Source organism: Gopherus evgoodei, chromosome 3 (assembly GCF_007399415.2).
Source record: "Gopherus evgoodei ecotype Sinaloan lineage chromosome 3, rGopEvg1_v1.p, whole genome shotgun sequence".
In the NCBI taxonomy this organism is placed as follows: domain Eukaryota; kingdom Metazoa; phylum Chordata; order Testudines; family Testudinidae; genus Gopherus; species Gopherus evgoodei.
The window spans coordinates 161965403-161985539 of record NC_044324.1 but is presented as its reverse complement, the minus strand read 5'-3'; the positions used below and the strand labels follow the sequence as shown (position 1 = coordinate 161985539).

At 42.2% G+C, this 20137-nt stretch overlaps 2 protein-coding genes across 2 annotated transcripts in view; one reads left to right on the top strand and one right to left on the bottom strand.

Annotated features, from left to right (window-relative positions):
- The window catches only part of BTBD9 (BTB domain containing 9), a 458382-nt gene extending 453444 nt beyond the window's left edge, over positions 1-4938 (top strand). Inside the window, exon 12 of the mRNA XM_030557270.1 lies at positions 4517-4938. Coding sequence (XP_030413130.1) covers positions 4517-4554 — 38 coding nt within the window. The 3' untranslated portion in view covers positions 4555-4938. The remainder of the gene's footprint in view (positions 1-4516) is intronic.
- The window catches only part of ZFAND3 (zinc finger AN1-type containing 3), a 269257-nt gene that overhangs the window by 65503 nt on the left and 183617 nt on the right, over positions 1-20137 (bottom strand). Inside the window, exon 4 of the mRNA XM_030557273.1 lies at positions 6833-7012. Coding sequence (XP_030413133.1) covers positions 6833-7012 — 180 coding nt within the window. The remainder of the gene's footprint in view (positions 1-6832; positions 7013-20137) is intronic.

The following is a 20137-nucleotide window of genomic DNA, read 5'->3' as shown; positions in this document are numbered from 1 at the left end:
CAGTCTAGGCTCCCGGCCACCAGCCCTGCACAGCCTGCTGCCGGACTGGGGTTCTGGCTGCCGGACCCTTGCCAGCCAGGGTCCCGGCCCCAGGCCCCGCTCAGCCTGCTGCGGGCCTAGGTGAACAGAACCCCAGACCAACAGCAGGCTGAGCGGGCAAGCAGCGTAAGATAAACATTTTAATTTAATTTTAAATGAAGCTTCTTAAACATTTTGAAAACCTCGTTTATTTTACATACAATAGTTTAGTTATACAATATATAGACTTAGAGAGAGACCTAAAAAACATTAAAATGTATTACCGGCATGCGAAACCTTAAATTAGAGTGAATAAATGAAGACTTGGCACACCACTTCTGAAAGGCTGCCGACCCCTGTGCTAGACACTGAGCATGTGTGCATCCATTTTAAAACACACACTAAAGCATCATCCCCTAACGAAACTGTTCCACCTCTCTCACAATCATTTAGTTCAGTCAAAAAGCCTGAGAACAAAAAAATCAGCAGACTACAGCACTGACCAACATTAACCAGAGAAGTATATTCTAGAGTCAAGGGATCTCTGATGAGAAGTCTTAGGCCAAGGATTCTCAAACTTCATCGTACCGCAACCCCGTTCTGACGACAAAAATTACTACACGACCCCGGAGGAGAGACCAAAGTCTGAGCCTGTCTGAGCTCCATGACCCAGGCCCCACTGCCCTGTGCAGGGGGTGGGTGCCGGGGGAGGGAGGGGAAGAGAGAGAGAGAGAGAGAGAGAGAGAGAGAGAGAGAGAGACTAAAGCCATAAGGCTTCAACCCCAGGTGGTGGGACTCTGACTTCAAGTCTAAGCCAGCCCTGGTGACCCCACTAAAACAAGGTCATGGCCCACTTTGGGGTCCCAACCCACAGTGTGAGAACTGCTGCTGTCTTAGGCCAATTCCCAGATGTATAAACTTAGGTATCAGCATGTGGGCTGATGTCAGTTGATCTTGTGCGTTCACAGGAAAAACTTCATATACTGTTTCTTATGGCCACTGTTTATTTGTACTTTTTGTCAATTATGAGTGGGGATGCAATTAATTACAGTAATAACCATGTTGTCATAACAGGCCATTGTTACATCCAGCACAATTTTAATAGTTGTTGCATTCCTTTTAGAGAAAAGGCTAGAAATTTGCTTTGGGAGACGTCAGATTTGTGGATTTGCAATTTTATACTACAAAGTAGGGCAAAATTCTCTCTCAAAATCACCATTCAGAAATCAAACAGTTCTTGATTGCTTGGCTGAGAAGTAGCGGTAGATGGAGGGGACTGTATTTGTTTACACAGTTAACACATTACAGAAGTATATACAAATTAACATAGTTGTCTCTCCCTACTCTTTGTATATTGCTCACAATATTTGACTGCAAATTCTTCAGGGCAAGGACCATAAACAAGATTAGCAATACTGACTAGTGTTCGTGTGCGCCCATTTGGAGACACTTCAAAGGCCTCCAATTTTAGGGAAGTGATGAGCATCTGGCTCTCTCGAAATCTAGCCCCTTTTGAGTATCTTGAATTGGGCATCCAGAAATGGAAGCACCCAAAAAAATCTCTGGCCACTTTTGAAATTCGTGGCCAATGTTTACTTGCGTGTATAGACCAAGTAGCATAACAGTAATATAAATAATTTTTAACAGTATACAGTGGAAAGCTGTCATGTCTGACTCAGTTTATCAATTTTGCCTTACTCAAGCAAAAGGCAAAAACCTGAAGCAATTACAAATTTTTGGGAATCTTGGTTTTGTCTGGTGCTGTCAGAGAGAAGATGCTCAGAAGAGGATGTGTGTATCTGTGTGCATTCGTCATACAGAAATCCTGAAAGACCAGGAATGACTGGGATGCGATTCTCATTGGGAGCATGGAAATAATGAAAATAGTCATTGTTTTTCAAGCACAGTAGGTATGCATGGCATTTTATAAAGCAGTGGTTAGGAAAGTCCCCACACTAAGAAGCTCAATCTAAAACATCCAACAGTTGCATTGGGAGAACAGGCAAAAACAATATACCTCACTCTTCTGATAAAGCTCTAGGATAGAGAACCTTGGGCTTCAGCCACAGTACATAAAACCCAAGTACATTTAAACTCCCTGGAATACTTTCACACTTACAAAGGCTGCTTCACTACTTCTAGCACAGTAAAAAATGTTTCGTCTAAGAGTAACATCACTAGCATGAGTACTACACAGAAAACTTATTTTATGAGTCATGCAATCAAATACTCAAAAGTGGCCATTGACTTTGTGTGTACAGCTTGACACACCCAGGGCCAGATTTTTGATGTGCTGAGGAACCACTAAGAACTGCGAACACTTAACACCTCTGAAAATCAGACCAAAGCATCTAAAGTTGGGCACATAAAAATTGAAGCACAGTCAGTTGCCATCACTGAAACTTCTGGCCTAAACCTTTAACAATTGTTCTGCATCTACACTATCACATCAGAGGTATATATATCTGGTAGAAAGTCTATTTGCATATCTTAATTAAAAACCATCTTACGCATTGAGAGCATTTAATTGTTCTAGAAACAAAAACAATTCCTCTCTTCCCTCTCTGATTACGGTATTTGCAAATTCAAACAAGGCCAGGAAGAAGTTAAGCACTTAATTAAAATAAAACCATGTCATTTGAAACTAAGAACTACTGAAATATCAAACCTGATCCAGCTGCCAAAGTCAGAGTTTTTCACACTGACATTTTTCCTGTCTTATTACAAGTTAGAGTTAGCTTTAAGCCTGCATGGTGTCAGCTTTAGCTCCATGTGTATAGAAAAAGGAAAACAATATGACAGCCCCAAAGGAGGAGATGAAGGGCTGAAATTAAGTTAAATTGTTCTGTATCTAGTGTGACCTTTTCTTTACCAAAATACAGAGAACCTTACCTTAATAAGCAGATTTTTAGATTGTGTTTAGGAGAAAAAAGCCTCTTTCAGTGCTCCTCACTCTGCCGCCTCCCTGCCCCCAAGATTAACTTCAGATAAACAAGCGCTAAGAAGCCCAGCTAGATATCTCCAGAGCAACAGACAAATCCTATGCTAGTGATGACCAAGTAATGTTAGGACAGCCTAAAGAAAGGGTGGAAATGGGGATAAAACAGGAGTATCCAGATCTAGAAGAACGAATCTACACAATTTTTTACAGATTTAACTATATCTGTTTAGAAACAGATATAGTTAAAATCTGTGGCCACGTCCAGACTAGGTATTAAAATCGATTTTAGATACGCAACTTCAGCTACGGGAATAACGTAGCTGAAGTCGAATTTCTAAAATCGAGGTACTCACCAGTCTGGACGGCGCGGCATCGATGTCCACGGCTCTCCGTGTCGATTCCGGAACTCCGTTCGGGTTGATGGAGTTCCGGAATCAATGTAAGCGCGCTCGGGGATCGATACACCGCGTCCAGACTAGACGCGATATATCGATCCCCGAGCAATCGATTTTAACCCGCCGATGCCGCGGGTTAGTCTGGACGTGGGCTGTGCAATCCCAATGCAGGCAGAAACAAGGAATCCGGTGGCACCTTAAAGACTAACAGATTTATTTGGGCATAAGCTTTTGTAGGTGAAGAAGTGAGACTTTTTACCCACAAAAGCTTATGCCCAAATAAACCTGTTAGTCTTTAAGATGCCACCGGACTCCTTGTTGTTTTTGTGGATACAGACTAACATGGCTAAACCCGGATACTTGACATAATGCAGGCAGATTTATACTGTTATCAAAGTGCTTATATGTGTATGGCCTATTTCAGTAAATTGACTACGTTTCTGACCAATATAGATAAATCAATATAAAGACTGTGTAGAAAACCCTGAAGATGCCAGAGAGAAAAATGCAGTAACAACAAAAGATCTTAAAACTGTTTTTCCCCCAAAGTTGTAACTGCATCTCATAAAGGAAATGTAGTGCTTCATGTACTTGAAATATAAGTGATTAAATTAGTCACAAAACCTTTGCTCTGAGTGTACTACTGTATGCAGTCTGTAACCCTCAAAGAGGTATCTTTATTCTGCAAGCGAATTATTAATTAGCAGACTGCTTGAACCCAAAACAAACAGCACCTCCTTCCAGTGGTCAGGTGACTGTTCCAACCTTGATGTGGTAGGAGATAGAAACCTGCAGTAATCTGGCTCTTTATACAAGATGCTAGCAATAAAATGTGGTTCTCACAGGAAAAGTAATCCGAGTTACAAAAAGAAAAAAGGGGGCAAGAGATCATATTTAAATATTTCACAAACTGAACTCCTGCAAAATCTAACCCTAAGAACTTCCTTCCTAGACCAATCACTGAATATTTAGAGGATAAAAGACTCCCTTAAAGATACAAGAAAACAAAACAAAAAAAAACACCCCACCTCTCTCTTCAGATAAAATATGAATCTTATCATAGAAGATTTGTATGGTTCTCTTTACTTGTTATAACATGATGAACAAAGTTTGTTAACTACCCAAATGACTTGCAGTTTTGTTTAATCTGTTTATCCTGCAGACTCAACAACCATGGAAAATGCCTCCATATGGGACTGATTTAGAAGACATGAAAAGGGAGGAGGGGACAGAGAGACTGCAGCCTGAGCAGTTCCAGTAAGAGAACACTTCTGAGCACTCCAATCTTTTCACACTTTGATGGGGATTAACTTAATGATCCCATATACTGATTCCTGGTGAATTACTGCAATTCTATTCAGTGCAGCATGCAGCTGTACATCATCACACTGTACTGCAAAACATCAGTCTTCTAAGAACACTGCTGTAATGAGAGAAGTGTATGCTTTATAGAACTAGCTACAAAATAAGTAATGCACAGAAAAAGCCACCTTTAAATTAAAATAAAATAAGACATTTAAAAAGTTGGGTATTCTTCATTATGGGAAAGAACCTTCCACTTTGAGACCATTATCCACCAGAAAAGCTCCATCTGTTGTATAATTATCTCTGATAAATGACACTAGTCTGAGCTTCATTAGAGAGGTGAGGTGGGGGGAATAGAGCTAGCTGGAACTGTAAATAAATCTCACCACTGTTTTGCACTTAAACTAAAGCCATCCCAGCAGGAAGGTGTAAAGAATTTTTTTTATAGGTAATATTTTCAAGTGCTCTGCTGACCGTGCTGCCTAATATCAGTCACCTTGGAACATCCATTGATGAGTGTGTAGCAATTAGGGATGGAAAACATTTTATTTCTTTAATTCTCCCTTCCCTGCACCCACACACATTCCTTGTTATTCAACTCAAGTCTCAATGAAAACATCTTCACAAAATCTGGCCCAGCAGCATGGAAGAAGTGCCCTGTATCACCAAATGGTAGAGTGAGCAGGGGATTGAAGGCCCCAGACCTGTGAAGGCCCAATGTGTTGTTGAATTCTCTAGGAAAGGGGTTGTAAGAACTGCTTTTACAGCACCCCACAGGATTTTCTGTGGAGAAGCACTGGATGGAGGGAAGTGATGGGATGGTGGCCGCCAGCAACTGTGTGTGTGTGTGAAGGAAAGACAACAATAGTCACATTGCAAATTAACTCTTATTACAACAACTGATATCAGAGTGCCTTGGAGTTTAATTAATAGGACATGCCCATTACTGCCTGCCATAGTACTGACAGGGTACCCAAATATTGTATTCATAGCATAGTACAATCTAATTTTAATTAAAATGTATGTTACAGTTAGTACAAAAACTGTCACAATCTCATATTGTATGCAGTAGTGTTGTACCCGTGTTGGTCCCAAGATATTAGAGAGCCAAGGTGAGCAAGGTAATATATTTTACTGGACCAATCCATACAGATACATATGGCCTTGTTTAAACCACTCAGACTAACAAAACTGAAACCAACAAATGCAATGTATCAAAGCTCCTTCAACCCTGGCACTTTGAGGCAACTACTATAAATAAGAACTCAAAGTGTTTAAGAACGCTGGCATCTCCAGAATCTTTCCTACTAAAAAAGATGTGGATATAAATATGTTCTCCTTGAAATGTGCATGTGTATTTGCCATTCATTAGCTATCAGGGTATTAAGAGCAAGAGACAGTCTTTCCATAGCCCACCTTTCAGAAAAGAAAGACTTTAGTCTGAAGAAAATGAAACTATGAATCACACATTATTTACTAGTGTAACGTATTGTAACATTTTTAACTCAATATACTTCAAACAGCATTAACTCATACAGAAATTTAGAATAAATTTTCCTGAAAGAAGGCAGACATTAGCCCAGAGTTTTATCATGCCAAGTCTGAACACTTTACCTCTGCCTTTAGATAGGATTCTAGCCTGTAAGAATTCTATAAACAGACAGACTCACGAACAGGGGAGACGGGGTCAAAGATCATCCTACAGTCAGTTCTGTGAGAGATTTACCACCAGTCTAACAAACCCTATGTTACAGTCAATACTGCATATAGCCATTTAAAAAAGGTTTTAAAATAATGATATATGGACCAAACTGATAAGATTCTGGTTTCTATGCCACCACATACAATAGTTTACCTGTAGTATTGTAGGGACAGAATTTCATAAAATGGGTAAAATTGTCTTAGAGTCAAATCAAGATCAGATGACTAAAGCTCAAATAGCTGTACATCAGTATAAAAATTGTTTCTAAAGTCACAGTGGCCCCTTTTTTTTGTTTGTTCATTTTTGATTAAACTCAACTGTTTGAGTTTCACGATTATTTTCTAACTCCTTCCTCCCCAAAAGAGAGGTCATCTCTTTCTAGTAAGAGACAGTGACAAATGGCACTGAGAAAAGAGCAGATGTTTAGGTTTCCTCTGTTTTCCCCTCCTCATGGTTCATGCATGCACTTACATTCCTCTTTACTCAGCGAAGTTACATTCAGTTCTGTCGAAAGTTGCTGGCTGGAGTTAACAGTCTGCGTAGTTAGCGAGGTATTGCTGTTGTCACTGTTTGTTTCTCCAGAGAACAAATCTGATTGGCTGTTGCTTGTGCTGGGAGTGGAGTCATCATCTGGCTGCTTCTTTTGGAAATCTATCAAAAACAAGGTTGAGAAAGTGGAATGAGGTATGAAGGCTACTCACTTCATTTTATGCTTGAAGCAGCAGAATTGAGAGGAAAAAAATGAAAACAGTCCAAAATGCAATGAGTACACGGTCTGGGTTAACATCACTCCAACTCATTCCATGCATATGCTGTAGAATAAAATGCTGAAGTAGCCTTAAGATTTTTGATTTATTCCAGATTTGAAACTTCACTTTAGAATTTCCTTGTTATTGACAAGTACTGACAGAATGCTTAGCACTACACAAAGATGACAACAGTCCTTGTTTCAAGGATCTTGGTCTAACAGAGCATCCAAAGTTTACTTGTGTGTTTGACAGTCTAACTCTTAACATATGTGCTGTTGTATAAACAGTTAAAACAAAGTGTGGAGAAAGTATGCATCTGATGAGGTAATACCTGGAAGAGACTCCCTAAGAATATTTACACTACGGTTTTGTGAAAAATGTTTCCCATTGTGACCTGTAAAGTTCCACTAAGGTAGCAATGATGGGAGTGCTAGAGTAGACAGGGCTTCTGAATGTCCTTCAGCATTGTAAGCACAGTATGGTCTAACTTTGTTCTGAGCAGACCTACATAAACATGAGTAAAATGCCTGTGATGGATGCCTGGCACTTTGTCTACACTAGTGCTCCCCGTCATTGTTCCCGCTAATGGAGCTGAACTGGTAGCAGCAACTGTGGGAAATTTTAGAGACCGTAAACTAGCGTAAAGCCTGTCTGATGGAAATTGACGTTGCCTTATATTACTTTTTCTGAACATTTTATCTAGCCCACTATTTAAATATCTCTCTTGATGGTGTCTAGGGCTACATCTACATTGCAGCAGGGTGTGGATGACAGGCGTGTGACTTGTAGACCACACCCAAGTGTTGCGCTTTAACTACCCTGTATGGACATGCTGGCAAGAATGAAAAGTTTGTGTTAGCATAGTCCTGTTTGAAAGATGACTGTGTTAATGTCAACTGGATACCTTTTAGTTTGTGTCAGCAGCATCCTTAGAGGGCAGCTAAAGAGCAACACTTTGGTGTGCTCTGCAGTTCACATCCTCATAGTCCTTAATGTGACACGGTGCACAAAAGCCCTAAGCCATCTCTTTGGATGATCGCTCCAGTACCTAGACACAACTTAAGTGAGGGATTTAACACTTAAATCTACAATTTTCCTATTACACTGCTGCTGTTTCTAATATTTCAAATGATGAGTAATCCTCCATCCTCTACACTACTACTTCTCCAACCGCAGCAGACAATCATCACAATCATCCCACTTTATCTGCTTTTTGCCAAGCTATATTCAGTTAAGTTCCCTTCAAACAAGAGAAAACTCCTTATATACTCCATTTATGCTGGAGAAAACTCAAAGATTTAAAGTAAATATATAAATGTTTTCCTCCAACTTTGCTATTTAGCAAATATGACAAAAGACAAAATTGTGAGTATAGAAATGCTCACTCCCACTCCATCCTCACCCTCTACCAGAGACTGCAGTGAAGTCATAATGCTTCATATTTCAACTGTAGCAACAGAATACATCATCCCCAGATCATGACTTCATTATGGGATCCAGCAGATGACCTCAGTAAACAAAGTAGTATCCTAAAAAATTGTGAAGAAAAGTTTAGAAAAGTACTGGCAATGCAAACTGTTTGTAGGTAAACTTTCACCCTTCCCGCATCAAGTGAAAATCTCAGCTTTATTTTCTCCACAGACATATCTTGTAATTCTTTTATTTTTCCTCACCTTTCCATATCTTTTCTCTAACATACCGTGCTTATGGTACCTAGATTGTAAGCAATTTAGGACAGGTACTATGTCTTTATACTTCTATAAAGAACCAAGCATACTGCTGATGCTATACAAGTAAATAAATATGGAAACATTAGCATTAACATTCAGCTATACAGGACAATCATCTTATTCCCTCGGCCTCTCAGTCCTTAACCTTTTCCTCCATGTCTCAGACTTGGCTCATTCACCCCAGTTGTACTCCATCTGTAGATAAAAAGCAATCGAACAGCCCATGGATTCCTATGGAGACGGGGTTCTCATCTTTAAAAAGCTGAGAACTGGGGAAACCACAGGTCCTTGCAAGCAACATTCCAGATCTAGCCAAGCAGCTGGGCCACTCATATCAAGGAAGATCATTGCTTGTGGAGACCTGTAGCCTCTATGGGCTGCTGCATATCTATATGAAAGATGAGAGTTTGCAATCTCTTCCATTTCATCATAATTTGCTAATACTTGAAACAAATTGCACGGGACAATTCTCCAAATAAAATGGGGTCTGGGGTCTGCTGCAAGGTAATGTTTGCATTTTGATTAATTTCAGGTTGTTTTGCTTTTGGAAAGGTGCCAAGAAAAAGCAGAGAACAAATTAAAATGCAAAGAATGCATATAAAACCCTCCAACTCTCTCCAGATGGTTCTGCTTATCTGAAAAATCGCAGCAGTTCTCAAACTGTGGGTTGTGATCCATTTTGGGGTCCCAACCCAATTTTAATGGGGTCACCAGAGCTGGAGCTAGATTTGCTGGGGCCCTGGGCTGAAGCTGAAGCCCGAGGGCTTCAGCCCTAGATGGCGGGGCTCAGGGTACAGGCCCCCTGCCCAGGGCTGAAGCCCTTGGGCTTTGGACCCCCCACCTGGGGTGGCAGGGCTCGGACAGGCTTAGCTTTGGTTCCCCTCTCCAACAGTCATGTAATAATTTTTGTTGTCAAAAGGGGGTCACAGAGCAATGAAGTTTGAGAACTGCTGTGTTAAAGAGTTGCTCCTCACAGCTTCTGCTATTCTCCCTATGTTTATGGCCTTCCACACACCCATATCTTGCCCCTCCTGTCCTTTTGTGCCCAGGGATTCTCCCAGGCCCCCCAACCCACCCAGGTTTCTATCCTGGTAGCAGCTCATCAGTCCACAACAGAGGTGGAGCCGCTGAGGGAGAGAACAGACAAGACATGTCTAGGTTGCAGAAATGAAAGGTGTTTTTAAAAACTGTTAGCCAATACATGTCAACATTTTTTTAACCACCGCTCAGCACCCAGTGTAGACACAGGGCTTACCCGGATTAAGAAAATAGGTAGTATTTAAAAACATGTTACCTAATACGTATCTCCTTTCAAAAACACAGCTGAACTCTTTAAAAAAGCTTATTAGCTAGTTGTGATCACTCCTTAGGCTCCCAGTTAGCCTCTCCCTATATATAGTATCTCTAGCCAGCTAATATATTTGTAAAGGAGTTACCTGTGTCTAGAGTAGCTGCAAAAATCATACTTAAAATCGTGCTAGCTAATATTTTCAAACAAACAATCTATATTCCTAATCTAGACAGGGCCTGGGAGTGAGCTGCCAGAGGTATGAAGCTTGATCGTCTGGTATTGAGCTAGAGAGGAATTCAGCCAGGGACTGAGGGGGCTCCTGCCTAGCAAGAAGCAGTTCAGAGAAAAAAATTTCACTTGCTGCAACAGCACAGTCTTGAGACATTGGCAGGGACAGCAGCTGTCACAGATGGGTATTGAAACCCTGGGAATGTCTTGGTCAAATGAAAACTGTTGGCAGCTATGTTTCATTCACTTTGAACATGGCCCTTGAGCTCCTGGCTGAGTACCAATCTGACCCTTTGTCTAGGGAAAGTTGGGCACTGATGGTGTACATCCTGCCTGCACTAAATGCTCTCTACCTGCAATGCAAGGACAGAGCAGAGATCAGATAAAAATGTTTTGCAATGGATTTATATGCAAAGCACTGCACAAAAGTTAAGCTGTATTGTACACATCTCAGAAACGGAAGTACTTAGAACCCTTGGGCAGTGGAACAAAATATATTATGGTTACACTCCATATTCTACACCAGTGATCTGCAAAACCCAATTAAAATTCAATTTAAAGTTATAATAATATAAATTAAAAAATGTATTAACATCCTACAAATCAAAAATTCTCAGCTGATTTATTTTCCCCCCGCAAAACAGGTACAAATATTTTGCTTTTGGGCTGTGCTGCATACCAAGTTTCATCCACAAAGATTATTTACAGGTGAATTTTAAAACTTTAAAAATTAATCTGTATAAATGAAAGTCCTGACAGACCCCTAAAAACAATATAACTAACAGCGGCCTTACACTACATCTCCCAAAGCTATTTATTTGTTCAACCTGCACATTCAGAAAGGTTGTGTTTTTTTCTGAAAGGCTATTCATTTTTACACCCCACTGACAAACTTTCCTGCTTGAAACTGGGTACAAAATGCTGACAAAAAATTCATCATTCAGTAAGGTAACCAGATGTCCTGATTTTATAGGGACAGTCCCAATTTTTGGGTCTCTCTCTGATACAGACTCCTATTACCTCCCCACCCCATTCCAATTTTTCCATACTTGCTGTCTGGTCAGCCTATCATTCAGTAATATCATTCCCCAGAAGCTTAACATTGAAACAGCCGGCAGATTAGAGCAGCTACATTGCAGCAGAGTCTACGTAACAATTACACGCTTTTAGCCATTGTGGCCCTAGGATGTCCTACATTCAGAACTGTATTCTTTATTCATTAGGATCTGCTAGCGGATTTGGCAAACCAATTCGCTCACGAAGAACTCTCACTTGTTCCACTTTGTGTGGTAAGTGAGCATGTCTATTTTTTTGTAACCGTTTCTTCAAAGCAGACAAGAGGATGCAAGAAAAATGTGGAAATTACTGTTCTGAAGCAGCTGAAAGACATTCTAGTTCTTCCAAATAAACCACACTGCTTTTGGAATACAAATTCAACTGAAAATGGCTAGCAGAAGGTTTTATGGGTCCTACTGATGACAGACTGGTGCCATTAAAAACCATCATCAAAATGCACAGAATTCAAAATATGCAGATGGTCTAAAACAGAAACTGGGATTTCCGCATGTTAAGTAGTTTGGTGCATGAAATCTTGGCTACTGGTCCATCTGAATCAAGCAGATTTTGCTGTTTGCAAAAAAAAAAGCTGTGTTTGGTTGAGCATAGAGACAGAGAGTCCATATGGAGCTTTCTGAAGAAAAGAGTTTCTTTTTGACCCATGAAAGCTTATGCTCAAATAAATCTGTTAGTCTTTAAGGAGCCACTGGACTCGTTGTTGTTTTTGTAGATACAGACTAACAGGGTTACCCCCTTATAAATATATCATACAAGCTTTTGGTCAAATAGTATTCTACAGTAAGTCAGTAATTTATGGGTTCTGCTAGAACAATGCATGAACAGGCTGCAACACAACTTCATTGTGTACCTTCCCTAGACCCCACAGAATTTAAATGAGTTTTCTTCCGTTAAAAAAAAAAAGTTATAAGTAAATATCTAACAGCAGAGCTCCCTAATGTCATCTACATTTCTGATTTTGGTAATAGTAGTAGTGTGATGAAAGCATGGTCTGGAAGACTGAACATGGGACTAAAAACCAGCTATTCATTCCACTGACTCTTTATGTTACCATAACAAAGTTGCAATCTTTGAATCTGTAAAATGTTAGTAGAGAAGGAGCCCTTAAATTTCACCATTTTCAAAGATTCTACTGTTTACTAGAAAAAGACAGAGGACAGCATTGAAAAAGATCTTTTAAAATGTCGTCCTTTTTGAAAGCGTGTCCACTGTATTTACATGTCTCACAAAAGTGTCTTAGTGTTCTGCAAATGGCAAATGGTAAACATTAGTTCACTATTTTAGAATTAGTCTTTCAAATGTAAAAGAGACCCAGACCAGACCTTTGTTGAGATTAAGATCCCACAGCATCAGAATAGAGTTTGCATATTAGAAAACAAAATACATTAGTAGAGATCCAACAGCACAAGGGCATTAAATTACTTAGCACGATTGAGCAACTGTAGTTTGGATAGAAATCAAGAGATAAAACCAAAAAATAATGAAGAACAGAACACAGCTTCAGTACGTATAACTTCAGGTAATTACTGAAAATTGTATTGGTAACATATAGATAGTTTAAGCTTCAATGCAAGATCCATTTTTTCTATACACTTAGCATTTTTAACGCTGATGTGAACAATGTATATATTAAAAATCATGAAAGTTTCATATTAAGTGTAGTGCTCCAATTTTTAATTGTGCAGCTGTAAATGACAAACTGAATTAGTCATTTTAATGTGTGTGTAAATAGATTATACATATTTTATTGGATTGCATTTGGTTTCTTTGAATCAGAGCTTCAGTTAATACAAATAACTTATGGATCACCTCGATCTCACTCATACATCCCCAAAACTGGCAGTAAATACAGAAATGTTGAGTTTATCTCAAGCCATGTAAGCCCAAGCTGCTAGCAAAACAGTTAGGTGGATGCTGCCATTTCTGAAAGAGTTTATGGGCTGTCAAGTTATTTAAAAAATTAATCATGATTAATCATGTGATTAAAACAATTAAGCATGATTAATCACACTTAATAACAGAATACCCTTTATTTAAATACTTTTGGATGTTTTCTACATTTTTAAATATATCGATTTTAATAAAAACACAGAACACAAAGTGTACAATGCTCACTTTATTTACTTTTGATTACAAATATTTGCACTGTAAAAAACAAATAGTATTTTTCAATTCACCTAATACAAGTACTGTAGTGCAATCTCTATCATGAAAACTGAACTTACAAATGTAGAATTAGGTACAAAAAACTGCATTCAAAAACAAAGCAACGTAGAACTTTAGAGCCCAAGTCCGCTCAGTCCTATTTCTTTTTCAGCCAATGGCTCAGACAAACAAGTTTGTTTACATTTGCAGGAGATAATGCTGCCCACTTCTTGTTTACAGTGTCACCTGAAAGTGAGAACAGGCATTTGCATGGCACTGTCATAGCAGACGTCACAAGTTATTTATGTGCCAGATGCGCGAAAGATTCACATGGCCCTTCATGCTTCAACCACCCTGTCATAAACAGATAGCTAAGGGTTAATGTCTCTTTCACCTGAAGCACCTGACCAGAGGACCAATCAGGAAACCGGATTTTTTCAACTTTGGGTGGAGGGAATTTTGTGTCTGAGGTCTTTGTCTGTCTGCCTGCTTTCTCTGAGCTTTGGAGAAGTAGTTTCTGCTTTCTAATCTTCTGTTTCCAAGTGTAAGGACAAAGAGATCAGATAGTAAGTTATATGGTTTCTTTTCTTTGGTATTTGCATGAATATAAGTGCTGGAGTGCTTTGATTTGTATTCTTTTTGAATAAGGCTGTTTATTCAATATTCTTTTAAGCAATTGACCCTGTATGTGTCACCTTAATACAGAGAGACCATTTGTATGTATTTTTTCTTTCTTTTTGAGACCTGTTGGAGTTTTCTTTTCTGGGAAATTTCAGGGAAATTGAGTCTGTACTCACCAGGGAATTGGTGGGAGGAAGAAATCAGGGGGAGATCTGTGTGTGTTGGATTTGCTAGCCTGATTTTGCATTCCTTCTGGGTGAAGAGGAAAGTGCTTTTGTTTCCAGGACTGGAAACGGAGAGGGGGAGTCACTCTGTTTGGATTCACAGAGCTTGTGTCTGTGTATCTCTCCAGGAGCACCTGGAGGGGGGAAGGGAAAAAGGATTATTTCCCTTTGTTGTGAGACTCAAGGGATTTGGGTCTTGGGGTCCCCAGGGAAGGTTTTTCAGGGGGACCAGGGTGCCCCAAAACACTCTAATTTTTTGGGTGGTGGCAGCAAGTACCAGGTCCAAGCTGGTAACTAAGCTTGGAGGTTTTCATGCTAACTCCCATATTTTGGACGCTAAGGTCCAAATCTGGGACTAAAGTTATGACATGGTGTGCAGTGGTGAGATAGAATCCAGAAGCCAGTAGGAATATTATATTTTTCTTTTCTCTGCTAGGGACTTTTTAGCAGAGAGGGTTTGGTTTTCAAAGAAACCAGAGAGAATTTTTTTTTCTGCTCTCTCTGGCAGTTTGTGGCTTGCATATTAAGCAAGAAGCCATTAAGGAGCTGTTACAGGTCTTTTGTCATGCAATAGCACTCCCATTAGGAGTCAAATACCAGCACTATATACATGCAAATAAAGTGGTTTTTCTAGTTTACGCTAGAGGAAGAAAAGGAAATAAGCACTGTTGCTAGGCAGACTTCAGGAGGCAACAGAGAACCTGCAGTTCTGAAGATAAACACCGGAGGGCACCCCAACACAAGAAAACAAGAACCATGACTTCTAAGGCAAAAATTGAGGCTGAAGAACAAGTCAGAGAAGCTGAACACAGGCGACAACTGGAAATAAAACAAAAAGAGATGGAGATGAAAGAAAGAGAAGAACAGATCAGAGAGGCAGCCTACCAAAGAGAACAGGCAGCCAAAGAGGCGGCCCACCGCCGAGACATGGAAAAACAACAAAAAGAAATGGAAAAACAACAAAAAGAAAATGAAGAGAAGGAAAAACAGAGAAAACATGAACTGGACTTGGCGCAAGCTAGGCTGCATGTGCCAGCCAACCCTAACAACCCGGCGCCAATTATTGCTCCACAGCACAGGAAATTTCCCACCTACAAGGCAGGTGATGACACCGAGGCCATCTTGGAAAATTTTGAAAGAGCCTGTCTTGGGTACAGCATCCCCGAAGACCAGTACATGGTAGAATTAAGGCCACAGCTCAGTGGACCTTTAGCAGAGGTGACAGCTGAAATGCCTAAGCAGCAAATGAATGACTATAAAACTTTTTCAAACCAAGGCCAGATACAGAATGGGGATCACCCCGGATCATGCCCGTTGGCGCTTCAGAACCCAAAAGTGGAAACCAGATGTGTCATTTCCCAAACACGCCTACTACGTTGGGAAAAATTATGAGGCCTGGATATCAGGACACAATGTTAAAACCTTGGAAGAACTGCACCTCCTCATACAAATGGAGCAGTTCTTGGATGGTGTTCCTGAGGACATAACACGGTACATACAAGATGGAAAACCCAAAAATCTCGCGGAGGTGGGAGAGATTGGAGCCAGATAGATGGAAGTGGCAGAAAGCAAGAAAGCTACTGTCAAGGGGAACGAATACCCCAGGGGCACACCGACCATAAACCCTACAACCGAGGACAGCCAAAGACCCCACATACAACCCAAGTAAAGCCACAGACGCCCTATTCTTCCACCTCACCAGTCTCCAGTAACTCACCTCGGCCCACTGACCCATCAGATGGAAGATGCTTTAAGTGTAATGAACTGGGACATATCAAGGCCAACTGTCCCAAGAACACCATGCGAGTGCAATTCATTACACCACCATCACACCAAAGATCCCCAGGCCCGGATGCCTCTCAAATACCCTTGGAGCGAAGGGAAAATTTGAGAGTGGGCGGAAAGAAGGTTACTGCGTGGAGAGACACGGGGGCACAAGTGTCAGCTATCCACCAATCCTTCGTTGACCCCAAATTCATCAACCCAAAGGCCAAAGTTACAATTTACCCCTTCATGTCACAAGCTGTAGACTTGCCTACAGCTCAACTGCCTGTCCAGTACAAAGGCTGGTCAGGAATGTGGACTTTTGCAGTCTATGACAATTATCCTATCCCCATGCTACTGGGAGAAGACTTGGCCAACCAGGTGAAGCGGGCCAAGCGAGTGGGAATGGTTACACGTAGCCAAACCAGGCAAGCTTCCAGACCCATTCCTGTTCCTGAACCATCCACAGACGCCCCGTCTGGGTTACCAGAGACCCAGACAGAGGTAGTGGACCCGGATACCATGCCAACCACTGAAACAGCCACAGCACCTCCAGTCCCAGGCCCGGAACTGGAACAGCAACCAGCACCAGCAATTGCAACCCCATCTTCAAACTCAACGCCAGTGGGCGCCAGTGAGCCACAACTGGCAGAAGCAACAGACAGCCATACCCAAAAGGCTCAGCCAGAGCCTGAAATACCCTCAGGTGCACCAGCGGAGAGCGGTTCACCAGCAACGGAAACAACTCCATCACCTACATCGCTTCCAGAGGGACCAAGCCCAAGTCCACAGTCTGAGGAAGAACTGGTGACCCCAGCCTCAAGGGAACAGTTCCAGATTGAGCAGGAAGCAGATGACAGCCTTCAGAAAGCTTGGGCGGCGGCACGGAGCACCCCACCGCCTCTCAGCTCTTCTAATCGATCCCGGTTTGTTATAGACCAAGGACTTTTATACAAGGAAATTCTTTCTGGTGGACACCGGGAAGAATGGCAGCCGCAAAAACAGTTGGTGGTTCCAACTAAGTACCGGGGGAAGCTTTTAAGCTTAGCCCATGATCATCCCAGTGGCCATGCTGGGGTGAACAGAACCAAGGACCGGTTGGGGAAGTCCTTCCACTGGGAGGGGATGGGCAAGGACATTGCCAAGTATGTCCGGTCTTGTGAGGTGTGCCAAAGAGTGGGAAAGCCTCAAGACCAGGTCAAGGCCCCTCTCCAGCCACTCCCCATAATTGAGGTCCCATTTCAGCGAGTAGCTGTGGATATTCTGGGTCCTTTCCCAAATAAGACACCCAGAGGAAAGCAGTACATACTGACTTTAGTGGACTTTGCACCCGATGGCCGGAAGCAGTAGCTCTAGGCAACACCAGGGCTAACACTGTGTGCCTGGCCCTAACAGACATCTTTGCCAGGGTAGGGTTGGCCCTCCGACATCCTTACAGATTCAGGGTCTAATTTCCCGGCAGGGACCATGGAAAAACTGTGGGAAACTCATGGGGTGAATCACTTGGTTGCCACCCCGTACCACCATCAAACCAATGGCCTGGTGGAAAGGTTCAATGGAACTTTGGGGGCCATGATACGAAAATTCATCAACGAATTCTCCAATAATTGGGACCTAGTGTTGCAGCAGTTGCTGTTTGCCTACAGGGCTGTACCACATCCCAGTTTAGGGTTTTCACCGTTTGAACTTGTGTATGGTCACGAGGTTAAGGGGCCATTACAGTTGGTGAAGCAGCAATGGGAGGGGTTTACGCCTTCTCCAGGAACTAACATTCTGGACTTTATAAGCAACCTACAAAGCACCCTCCGACACTCTTTAGCCCTTGCTAGAGAGAACCTAAAGAATGCTCAGGAAGAGCAAAAGGCCTGGTATGACAGACATGCCAGAGAACGTTCCTTCAAGGTAGGAGACCAGGTTATGGTCTTGAAGGCGCAACAGGCCCATAAGATGGAAGCATCATGGGAAGGGCCATTCACGGTCCAAGAGCACCTGGGAACTGTAAACTACCTCATAGCATTTCCCAATTCCTCACTAAAGCCTAAAGTGTACCATGTTAATTCTCTCAAGCCTTTCTATTCCAGAGACTTACAGGTTTGTCAGTTTACAGTCCAGGGAGATGATGCTGAGTGGCCTGACGGTGTCTACTACGACGGGAAAAAAGACGGTGGCGTGGAAGAGGTGAACCTCTCAACCACCCTGGAACGTCTGCAGCAGCGACAAATCAAGGAGCTGTGCACTAGCTTCGCCCCATTGTTCTCAGCCACCCCAGGACGGACTGAACGGGCATACCACTCCATTGACACAGGTAATGCTCACCCCATTAGGACCCCACCCTACCGGGTGTCTCCTCATGCCCAAGCTGCTATAGAACGGGAGATCCAGAACATGCTACAGATGGGTATAATCCGCTCATCTACCAGTGCATGGGCATCTCCAGTGGTTCTGGTACCCAAACCAGATGGGGAAATACGCTTTTGCATGGACTACCGTAAGCTAAATGCGGTAACTCGTCCGGACAACTATCCAATGCCACGTACCGATGAGCTATTGGAAAAGTTGGGACGGGCCCAGTTCATCTCTACAGTAGACTTAACCAAGGGGTACTGGCAAGTACCACTAGATGAACCTGCCAAGGAGAGGTCAGCATTCGTCACCCATGCGGGGGTGTATGAATTCAATGTCCTTCCTTTCGGCCTTCGAAATGCACCCGCCACCTTCCAGAGGCTGGTAGATGGTCTACTAGCAGGACTGGGAGAATTTGCAGTTGCCTACCTCGATGATGTGGCCATTTTTTCAGACTCCTGGCCCGAACACCTACTACACCTGGAAAAGGTCTTTAAGCGCATCAGGCAGGCCGGACTAACTGTTAAGGCCAAAAAGTGTCAAATAGGCCAAAACAGAGTGACTTACCTGGGGCACCAGGTGGGTCGAGGAACCATAAACCCGCTACAGGCCAAGGTGGATGCTATCCAAAAGTGGCCTGTCCCACGGTCCAAAAAGCAGATCCAATCCTTCTTAGGCTTGGCCGGATACTACAGGCGATTTGTACCACACTACAGCCAAATCGCTGCCCCACTGACCGACCTGACCAAAAAGACCCAGCCAAATGCAGTTAAGTGGACTGATGAGTGTCAAAAGGCCTTTACCCAACTTAAGGCAACGCTCATGTCTGACCCTGTACTCAGGGCCCCGAATTTTGACAAGCCATTCCTAGTAACCACGGATGCATCCGAGCGTGGTATAGGAGCAGTGCTCATGCAGGAAGCAACAGATCACAACTTCCATCCTGTCGTGTTTCTCAGCAAGAAACTGTCTGAGAGGGAAAGTCACTGGTCAGTCAGTGAAAAGGAATGCTATGCCATTGTGTACGCCCTGGAAAAGCTACGCCCATATGTTTGGGGACGGCAGTTCCAACTACAAACTGACCATGCTGCACTCAAGTGGCTTCATACTGCCAAGGGGAACAACAAGAAACTTCTTCGTTGGAGTTTAGCTCTCCAAGATTTTGATTTTGAAATTCAACACATCACAGGAGCTTCTAACAAAGTTGCTGATGCTCTCTCCCGTGAGAGTTTCCCAGAATTCAGTAGTTAAAATGTGTTCTTAAAATGTAGAAGTCTGTTAGTTATATACTTAGTAGTATATGTAAAGGTGCATGTGTTGTAGTAATCTGTTTATTTTAAAGTTCTAGAAGGAAATCGCCGCCAGTGAGCTTCCCCACTGTCTGCAATTTGGGGGGCGTGTCATAAACAGATAGCTCAGGGTTAATGTCTCTTTCACCTGAAGCACCTGACCAGAGGACCAATCAGGAAACCGGATTTTTTCAACTTTGGATGGAGGGAATTTTGTGTCTGAGGTCTTTGTCTGTCTGCCTGCTTTCTCTGAGCTTTGGAGAAGTAGTTTCTGCTTTCTAATCTTCTGTTTCTAAGTGTAAGGACAAAGAGATCAGA